The 11810-nt window shown below is 27.9% G+C and overlaps 1 protein-coding gene across 1 annotated transcript; it reads right to left on the minus strand.

Annotated features, from left to right (window-relative positions):
- Window positions 1–253: 253 nt before the first annotated feature.
- LOC126894201 (uncharacterized) lies at window positions 254–2221 on the minus strand. The gene is made up of 2 exons (XM_050665030.1): window positions 2086–2221; window positions 254–1655 (listed from the first exon to the last, which is right to left on the minus strand). Exons 1-2 carry the CDS (start codon window positions 2168–2170, stop codon window positions 346–348), a joined length of 1395 nt encoding a protein of 464 aa, XP_050520987.1. The 5' UTR covers window positions 2171–2221; the 3' UTR covers window positions 254–345.
- Window positions 2222–11810: the final 9589 nt, after the last annotated feature.

Consider the following 11810-nt stretch of genomic DNA (forward strand, 5'->3'; position numbering starts at 1 on the left):
ACAAAACGAGTAAGAGCGTGCGATAAGACAAAAAGAAACGTCTTTAGCACCCCGAGCCAGAATCTTGGATACGCTATTGATTTTTCCCTTGAGTATATAAAAAAATACAATTTTATGCTATGTCTGATAACAATATTTTCTCATCAATCAATCCTATTACTTAAATAAAAACTTAACTCCGAGTTTAAAAATTTAAGTTAATTTTTCTTTAGAATAAAATTATAGATATGTCAAAGAGGTAATAGAGACAAAAAAAAAAACAAAATTTTATCTGTTTTTAAAATTATTGACCTTTTTTATTTAGAAAATGTTCGAAAACTACGGGTGTACATTATACTATTTTGTTTATAACTTTTGGTTCGAACAAACTTCTTGGCTGATGGATTTTATCATGTAAGCTTCCAAGGAATGTTTGATGAAGTGGGGTAAATTTTGATGCATTACAGTTTCAAGGTTTTGTGATAATTGGCCGTTGCAATTAGGTTGAAGACCATTGATGTTTACGTCAACTTTAACTTGACGGCATTGGTCGTTGTTGACAGTCTTGACAACTACTACATTTATGCCAATTTTGTTCGCGTTGAAGTTACATGAATTGGCTTGAACTTGTTCTCCGTTATAGTTCAATAAAAGGTCACCAGTCCATTGAAGGTTGTTCAAGTCAGTGGTGAAGCGTAATTTGTAACTGTTGGTGTTTAAGTAGACAAAGGACATTGAGTCAATTTTATTGTTGTTGACGCTTAACAATTGAGAACCAATGTTGTTTAATTTCAATTGAAGATTGTTTTCAACCCAGCTCATGTCGTACAACTTACCGAATCCACCAGTTTGAACAGCATCGAAAGGAGTAATAATTTCATTTTTGAGGTTTGCTAATAATCCCTTGTAGGTCGAGTCATATATTGCACCGGCAACGGTCTTTTCTAAAACGCTCAGGTATTTGTTCTTTATTGGCTCGTAGAGATCTACGATTTCGTGGCCTTGTGAGTCAGTAACGGACACATCAGCATAATCGACTTGAGCAGGTTTGACGACTCCTTGAATTGAACTGAAACTGGAAGATATGTTACAATGAATGTGGTTCATTTGGACGGTAAATTGTCCGTTTTGAATTTCAGGCAAATCGGTTTTATATAAACCAACGGTCGAAAGTTGGTTGAATTTATACTGAACATGAACGTTGTCATAATGTGGGTTAATGTTTAAGTATTGTAAGTGACCACTTTCGATATTCTTCAGTTGACAACTTTGAAAATTTACGAAATGATGTTGGCTACTTGATAAAGGAGACATTTTGACGACCACTTGGTTAACAATAATTGGGTTTTGGATATCATGGACACCAATCAAGTTAGAATTTTGATGTTCCAATGCAATCATTTTTTCCAAAGTAGCAATTTTCCTTACAATACCCCTGCCTAGATTTGGGGTTTGATTGATGTCGATGTCGTTCTTTCCCCAGGTTTCTGTGTCGACATAAGTGTCCAAGAAACTGTAGTCCTTTTCGTACATGTTGGGGTACCAGTAATTTCCACTGTCGATGTTAATATTTTTGTCTACGTTGTTGTTGATGTTCGTATTATGAAGATTATAATAATTATCAGATTCATCATTAACTAACATATATTTTTGGGTTTCTTGAGTGTTCATCCATTCTAAAAATATTAAATATTTCATATATAAACGTTAGAGTAAATTAATACGCGATAAACGATAATAATATGATTAAGTATCAATATCAGAAAATTTATACGGGCGTCCAAATAACTCTTAGAATAAAGAATAACACCGCTACTACAGTTATGTGTACACGGGGGTACAGAACCATGTCATCCCTCCCGTAAATAAGCCATTGTGAAGTATAATAACACTAAAATGGCTAAGTTAAATTTTATTCAATTAACTCAATCATTAATATAGTTGAGTCAAGTAAAGTTCAAAATAATTATATTTAGTAAAAAAAATTTAATTATAGTTTTAATTATTATTAATCAAATACTTGAAATTGTTTTTAAACGTAGCATAGTAGAAAATTTTCTAATAAAAACATTTATATTAACACATTTAAACTTAATAAATACTTACGTCCAGTTCCACTAGATCTTATGATAGTGCCTTCGATGGCTACAACAGCCACTAAGACTAAAGCTATAGATAATGATACCTGCATTTTGTTTCTATAGGTAAAATCAGACAAAATTAAAACTAAAATACAAGTTGAGATGCAGACATATTTATATGTTTGAAAAATTGATGATTCCAATTATTTTATTGAAGTTTGAGATTGGTACATGATATAAAATACAAAGTAACTATTCTATTATCAGAGCTAAAAATAAATTGTAACATTTTTTTTTAATTGAATAAAATGTTTAATTTATCAGTAAAACAACTACATGTGTATGATAGGTAATAAATAAAATAACATACATTTATAACTACATTTAAACTCATATAAATCTATAAGAATTTTTTAATAAAACTTTGTATGTACAATGTAATATCTTATGGATACTGGCCCCCATTTTTCTTTTCAATGATAAATATATATATATTTTTTATTTATCTATAAGATTGTTGATGAAAGTTAAACAATACAATAATTCCCTAAAAAATAAAAAAATATATACATATATAATTATTAAACAAAATAGTAAAATTTGTAATAAATTTAAGTTTTTATTTAACTTTTATAATCATTTTTGTAACTGAAGATGTAAACGTACACTTCAAAAACACAAAATTTTAAACATTAACGTGTCGTTTTAATTTTTTTAAATTTCATACGGTTATTTATACAAAAATACAACTCATTTGCTTTATTTCTTTTAATATTAATTGAAATCGATATTAAACATGTACTTTTATTAAAAAACAACCCATTTTCACACCTTTTATTCTTCAAAACCACTCGTTTAAGTGAACTAAAACACCTTTCAGTAACCTTTTTTTTTAACTTTTTCATAAATATTTGATACTACAGACATTCTTAATTATAGTTTTCTAAGAATTTTAAACTATGTGGTTCATTTTAAGGAAAGATATTTTTTGTTTAATGTACATTTATTAATTCAAAATAATAATTGCCCATAAAAACTTAATGTAGTTCATTTTTAAAATATAAATTTTTAGAAAAATGTTGGTTAGTCTAAGTAAACTGTAAAGAATTAATTTAAAACTACATGTCAATCGATTTATTTTTGATACTGTGTATAGTTTTGGAATAATTAAAATAAACATTTTTCTAAAAATAAATTTAGATTCAAGAGTTAAACTAATAACTATTTATTCGAGAGTTTTTAATTATTTGAATTATTAATAGAAATTCATTGGAATTGTCTTCTAGAAAAGTTAAATTTATTAACGGCGGTTTTTTCAGTAACTAACAAGTTGTTTTATAATATACAAACATTATTTTCTTTGAAATCAAATTCTATTATCTTATTTTATTTAACTGTATAATAGCTCATAAAGTTATAATTTAAGCTTTCATCGTGTATTAATTTGCATACCAATAATAATTATTTCTGTAATCATAAATCATTCATGATTGTACATTGAAAAAATACGTTTGTACTTCAGACTAATTCGTAATTCCGGAACTATTAAAGTAGTAATACATTCAGAGTTATAAAATTATGAAAAAAATATCTGACCTCTTAGGCAATCTTTTTTCAAATCGCGGTAATTTTATACTACAAAAGTAGCATAATGATATCATAATAAATGTGTATAACGTGCACAAATATTGAAATGAAAATCATTTGAACTGTTTTATCCATTCATGCATAACTATCAGCCATTTCAATTTAAAAAATTGTATACTTTTTTATCTGACGAATTTTGAGAATAATATTTTTTTATAGATGTATTTTCAGTTGGTTGCCTTTGCTAAAGGCGAAAGTTTTCCCTGTCACCACTGCCACGTGACACGAGTCTCTAATGACAGATCAGACCGCCGTTGTCCCACTTTATTCCTTTACAGCATTAACCTTTGCCGCATTAGATTATTCAATTTGACTGATTCAACCCCTCTTTCCTTTGTAATAACATCATCGCTCCCAAGGCTCATCATCAAACCCATTCAACTTGGATTAGCTTACGCTCAAAAGCATAAAATTCGACCAAGCAGTTTAAACTAATAGAATTCTGTAGATTTGAAAAAAATATTCAATTCAGTTTTATTTTTAAATATTTCATCTACTCACAGAGCTCATGAGATCTTGTCAAATTTATTTTATAATTTTATAATTATTAGTCGTTTTAATTTTGTGGTGTACATATTATTCCAGAAATTAAAACATAATTTTCGATTTAAAGTAACTGCAGAATTGAATAGAACCAATTTTATTTTAATAAAATACTTTTTTAATTAAGAATTATTTTCTTAAAATGAAAATATTCGTATTATTATTCAGTACACATAGTATGCAATCTATACTCAATGGTATTATCTAAAATTATTTGTCTTATATTGAAACTCATTAAAATAAAAACAAGCGGGATATGTGAAATGATTATTATATAAAACAAATCCACTAGATGGCGCACTATGAACTTTATAAAGTTTCTATTAATGATTAATCAGAGTAACGTTATATTCTTTAAAAGTTGAAATCAACAGTTTCTTTCAAAATTATATTTGAGTCGTTTAGAATGCAAAGGATCTTAAGTGACATTAAAAAAAAAATCAAATTATATAAACAGTTAAAATGAAAATTAGTAGTTCTATTTAATGAATTAAATTGGAAAAAATACATAAATATCATTATAAGTATAATTATTTTATGTCGTGTCATATGGAAAACGAACACACAAAACTTGAATTTCTCAAAATTAAAAAAATATCATTCATACCACTTGAAATCTAAGCGCTTTAGTTTATACAGTATTCCAAAAGTAAAAAAATCAAGTCAATTGTAGGAAACCATGAGAACACTAGAATCCCTTTTTTCACTTATTGATCACACTATACATTAAACTATAAATTCCATTTTATAACTAAAACTACTGTACCTCATATCACATTTTCAATCTTCCTAGCAACATTTTATAACCTTTAGCCGGTAAAAAATCAATTGACGTTTTCCTAAAATTATAATTTTAATTTATTGATAGTGAACAGACATTAAATAATATCATAGCGCTTCTTAAGATTCTTGTGTTTAGGAATATCTTATTTATCGTTTTCAATTTATCCCAAATTATTCTCAAGTAGTTGGAATTAAGGCGAGAAAAAAAAAGAAGAAGATCGTTTTCAAATTATGAACATCGTTTTGTGTTGAAATTTGGACGTTAATACGTGTTTTTACTATTTGAATTTTGAATTTGTCATGGAAAGAGTAGAACTCTATACCGTTCAACCACCAAAATTATTTGTTTATATTGTTAGGACCATTTCAATGGAAATAACAATATAAATATTTTATTATAAGCGTTAATTGTTAAAAAGGTTTTCGATTTCTTATTACTTTATTTATTTATATATAATTTCAAGTATTTAATTTGAAAGCAAACTTTGAAAATCGTTTATTATATAGACAAAAACTATAATTTGTATTAATTTATTATTTATAAGTGATTGATATACATATTTGTGAAAACACAATAAGTTTAAAAAATTAACAACACGTGTCATATCTCATGATATTGTACGTATTGTTGTTTTCTATTCATTTAAAATGTTTTATTTATATATTTTTGTATAATCAATTTTAGAATATCTTTTTATTGATTGAAACATTGTGGTTGTCTCATTCATGGTTAATTTTTATTTTTTATAAAAAATAATAATAACAATAAATAAATAGAAATACTCTAAAGGGTGATTTAAGAAATACTAATTAAAATCAGTAACTATTTTAAAATAATTTATAAAATTTTATTATTAATAATAAAAAGAAAAAATATAATTTAACGTGACAATTCGCGAGTTATTTTTAAATCCTTCCCAAATTTAAAAATATTTCTAAGTAATAAAGAGTTAAAAAAATCTTTTCAACAAGTAAACGAATAGGCATTATTAAAAAGCTCATTAATACTCATATAAATATTTCAAAGAGCGTATAAAATTTATGATTGGTGTATTTTTAAAGAAATTTGTATAATTATTCATACTTATTTATAAATTACTCGATTCTGTAATACTTCCGTAACACAATACCGATACTACCTAACACAGCAGAAGATGTCTTAACTGCTACACAATAATAACAATGTACTGTAGCCGTATTAGTCTTATTCATTACTCTATAATTATTTGTATTTCTAAGTGAATTTCAATGGTTCAAAGACTAGCTGAATTATTCAATAAATGTTTATTTTATTCGAATTGAGCATGTTCGTCCATCGCTGTATTTCCCCTTGGAACCTCCGTTAGTATTTAGTGTAAACAATGCTTGTAAAGTCAATTTTATTTAATATGGTGACAATCCGTACACAACACATGTTCTAGGGATTTCTCAGATAATCCTCTCGCGGATTACCACGTCAACCACCGGCTTTGGGGAGAGTTCATGAAAACTTCACGCAGAATCAGCGTTTAGACTCTCTTGATACGTGTACACAGTAGTTTCAAGGCTTACAATAAACGATAAATGGCGTTAAACTGTTACGTATAATATAATACACACATGCGCATAACGTGGAAAACAATAAAGACCGGAGAAGAACGGCAGTGAATAATAGCATTTTTGGCCACCCCACTAGCGAGTGCAAAAAAAAACGTCACTATTATTTCCAGGGGTTTGCATGAACATACACACAGGATAATATGCATTCGACTTTGACACACACAAAAGGGAAATCACCATCTACTCTGTTCCCATTATATTTGACAAATTCGACGATAAATTACGACCATTTACCGTTTTTATTATCATTTGTTATTTTCATACATATCGTTTGAGAACAAATGTTTTGTGGCTGCCAATCCATACTAGAGAAAATTACTGATTTAAACCAGTTATAATATCTCCGCTCCCTTTTAATAGTATTATGACTATTAATGTACGATTATAACGTTTTCTAAATAATATTAAAACGATAAGATTCAATATTGCAGTTGAATACTCAAAGGTATAGTCAGATATGCGCTCATAAAAAATTATGTCCAAATTTTCAAATACATGTATTAACGCATATAGTACAAGGGAAAATTTCATTAAATATTGGTGAAAATATTTTATTTGTATATGTTTTTTCGATATTATATGTGAAAACTACACTACTTGTGTGTGATATTTATATATATATATATTAAAAATATCATACTGACGTATGGGATTTTTTGATAATTTCTTACAGAGTATGATAATAAAAAATCTTTAACAGAGTAGAAAATGAGCGTTGATTCAAACGAGTTTGAAGGAATGACCTCATTTAACTCAACTCCCTCTCCGACGTATTGGTGTTTTTTATTTAGTTGTAAATATAACATTACACTTTATAGATTAATTCTAAACTATCTATTATTCCTTATAATAGACGCTCGATATCATAGTAAAACATTTGGACATCCTAATTAAATTATTAATTGGTATAGATTTTAAAAAATAAAAGAGTATATAACATTAGACATAAATTAAAAGAAATATCCAAATTACATGAGCAACCAAGTTTTTTAATTAATTAATCTTTTATTTATAAAAAATAATTTTTTAGTGATGCATTATTTACTTTTTTTTTTGAAAAATGTAAACTGTTTAAATAAAAATAAAATAATCTATGAAAAATTATTAGTTGAAAAAAAAACACATCGACACGTTCGGAGTACGTTCTCAATTGTTGTTTAAAATCATTATTTAAATTTACATTAATAGTAATTGCTTCCAAATCATTGACTGAGTTATTTTGTTTTGTAAAATATCAAGTAGGTAGTCTTTATTTAAATAATTTATGTTAAACATTTTTTAAGTTAACGATGCCTAAGTATTATGCACAAACAGATGTTTCTTTCATACGTTCTTATTTATGTACTTTTTTTTCAAAAGTTATTTTTGACCATCATCATTTTCTTCGCAAGACATGAATAAACAGTTTATACTAGACAATGATTTATCCGCTCTGAACAGCAAACATATACAATAGACTCTCACACAACAAGCAAATTATGAACCACAATATTATTAGCAAACACATTACTGTCCTTTTTATACAATGTTTACCTTTTTCGGCCACCATTGCTTGTGTATTTATTATGTTTATTATTGTCACTCGACCCGAAAATTTATGTAGGTACACATGTTATTAGTAGATAACACGTCGTTACAATGTTGTGCCCGGAGATTTTCTTGAAAAAAAAAAATGAACTCCGAATATTGTAAAGGGATAACGAGACGCATAGTTGTAATATGATAAATTATATTTTTATTGTCTGCCCACTTGTATCAATGGACACGGGTTTTTTTTTTACATTCATGCGGACCATGTAACTGTGCAATTTATATGTTGTATTTAATGGTCAATATTATTATGTGGTGGCAATAACAAATCGCGTATGCGGTGGTAGGTGCGCGTTTTATTTTGTCATTATATTTTTTTACTTAACAATACAGGTCTTGTGGGAACTGCAAACGATCAGCTCCATTCAAATTCAACGAGGACGACAATAATAAAAATATACATTAAAAATGTGAGTGACTTTGAATAAAAAAAATTCACACGGACTGTAAAATTGTTCTTCTTACACATAGGCGAGTAAAAGCTTTTAGCGAGATGACTATTTGTATACGAAACAATTTAATGGTTTTTAAACGTGTCGGAAGTTGAGAGATTTCAAAGTAGCATGTAATATACCGTTAAAAACCGAGTGATAAATCATAAATTCTCTGTAGCAGCTGTGTAAGTCATATATATCTTCCGAAGAATTTTAAAAAGCCCATTAAAATTCTACAATTATTAATTAGATTAACTTTTCTGTTTGATGTTATTTGTCTAATGCGTGTAATGACGTCGAGTAATAGTTATTATATAATTTAGAAATAAATGTTGATAAATCACCAGACATTTTGAATTTAATATTTTTTTCATACTTTGTTCATTAATTTTGCCAAGAGACTGCTTCTCGTTAACATCTTGTTCAAATGTGTTAGTTTTTCAGTCAATAGGTCAGGTGATTTTTTAATAAAAATTAGTTTTTTTATATTTGACATCCTCTTGGGATATTTTTATATTTTCATTTGTGCGAGGTAAAGTATATACTACATCTTTAACTAAGAATCTCCGAGTAATTTATTATAAAATATGAAAATTCATTTATTTTATAACCATCAAAAGTCTTAAACGCAATAATTAATACAGAAATGCGTTCGTATTTGCCTAGTAAAATAAGATATGGCAATTATTAATATTCTCGTTAGTTACACCCACTTGCCTCAAGTTCGTTTAACGGCTGTGTGTATAACATAAAATTAACAGAGTTGCCACAATTACCACAGCGGCCGACACACAACTCACAAGTGCTCTTCGAAAATTTATTAGGGAATTTAATGGCCTGGTGCCGTCAGTCGGTTAGCTAAGATATTGGACAAAGACACATGTTCTCTTAAAAAAGAAAAAGGATGCCGGCATTACATGACAATCGTATAAATTGCACGCGCCGTTTCACAAGTCCACACCTCCGGCAAAGGATACGGGTACATATTTCATTCACAAGAAAGGGTGGACGCGTTTTTGTTTTATTTTGGTTTTTAACATTCAACAAAACATTTCACGCGTTCATCTCTAGACATGCTGACGGCACTTGGATTTGTCTACAAAAATGTTTACACTGTTAATGAACACTACAGTAATCCGCGTACATAAAGGTTAGTACGGTGCCACTTGAACAGAAATATTTTTTATAATCTCAAAAAAAAATTTAAGAAGAAGCTTTTAATTCCACAATTTTAATTTTATATTCAGATTTAAGAACCTCATGAAGTTATATTTCTATAGTCTAACATATAAGGGTGTCAAGAGAGGAGCGCGTGCCCTGCTGTGGTCTACTGTAAACAAAATACGGTCTATTTCTATTGTGTTAGCGGCTCCTGGGACTTTGTTTTGATTAAACATTAACTGCCTTGTCAGGAAAATACAATGCGATTTAAAAATACACACTACTCCTGATGCTTTCGTACGTAGACGCATTAGATGAATTTAAATAATGTAAAACACCTCGATGAGAAAATTAATTTTACAAAAATGTGAATGATGAAAAGAAAAAACACAACAATGGCGGTTTGTTCGTGTCCGGTACACCGTAAAAAATTTCTATTGTTATTAAGCCAAAATATTTACAAACTTTTCCGTCTAATTGAATGTCGGTGAATTATTTTTACGTGTGGTTGACGCTTTGGCTGCCAAAGGAGCCAAAAAAACATTTTAATAATCATGATCGCTGATTTAATTAGAATGGCACCTCCGTTAATTTCCCTTTCCGATGTGACTATTATAATCGTATATTTTAATTGAGTTTTCAATAATGACTCCTCCTGTGAATAATATTCGTTAGGAAATAATTCTACTGGATTTTATTTCAGTTGAATTGATGAAAGTGAACTGTTTGTGAAAATATATCATTAGAAATGTTCCGCAAATCCCAAAAAATTCAATTAACAATTATAAATTTTTATTTTACACGCGGATCTAAGATATGTACAGATACAATGTAAACGAAATAAGGACGTACCTAGAAAATGTTAACAACTGAAGGATACAAAAAATGAAAGAAAACAGTTAATAGAAATATAGACGTTTACAGTAGATAGTTTATCAAATGAGATAAATATTTAATATTATAATTATTTTTAATTATAGAAGATATATCTTCTATAAAAACACATTTAAATTGTACTTGATTTGAAATAAAACGAAATAATAATTGTATAATTTTTATGTAAATATAGTGAATTTCAGATTGATTAATATACAATTTATTGCTTGTAGTGCCTACTTGTCGTAGTAAGTTGCTGATACTCACTACAAGTATTGTCCAATAGCATCACGAACACTAATCTGTCACTATGCAATTACAAACTCTGAGTACTCCAAAGAGAATCGAAAACAGCACATGTTTCGAAGTGTTGTCACGCAGCTTTGTTGTTTAATAGCTTAATCTTGATGAGTTCAGAAAATTAATTTACTTAACTATATATTTTAATTTAATGATACCGTGTATTAATATTACTTACACATTAATAAGGCTCTAGCCAAGTTAATGTTTTGTTTAACTCGTTAAAATTAAATTGGTTGATAAAAGACAACGCGTTAATAGTTAAAGATATATTTTTCATAGATATTTTAATGGAAATTATCTACGAGGTTAACCGTATGAAACTGGTTGGCTGGTAGAAATCCGATCCGATCCGAATTTAGGTCGGTCCAAAAGTCGGGTCATGATTTTGGCCGTCTAAAAATATAGAGGGATAAAAAGTTTATTCATGCACATTAAATAAATTTGTTTAAATTGTGCGATTTTATTTTTAAATAATTATTTTTGGTAACATCCCCTTATACTAAAAAATTATTGACAAAAGGATTGAATTTTGCCATATATATTGATAGTAAAATACAGATATGTATCGATAGAGTTGACATATGTCAATACTATCGAACTAGTTTTTATAAATATAACTTTTTACAGTATTTAGAATTTTTTTTAAAAAAGATATTTAACGAAAAATACCAAACTCTGAATTCTCCGTTTTGTCTTATATATATATATATTTTTTTAATGGAAAACATTTTGTTGTTAACTAATATATAGTATAAAACTATAATAGAAGTACCCTCAGCACAATGTTGTGTAATATGACTTGGTGTAATGAATT

This window comes from Daktulosphaira vitifoliae, unplaced genomic scaffold (assembly GCF_025091365.1).
Source record: "Daktulosphaira vitifoliae isolate Bord-2020 unplaced genomic scaffold, ASM2509136v1 Scaffold_1, whole genome shotgun sequence".
Lineage (NCBI taxonomy): Eukaryota > Metazoa > Arthropoda > Insecta > Hemiptera > Phylloxeridae > Daktulosphaira > Daktulosphaira vitifoliae.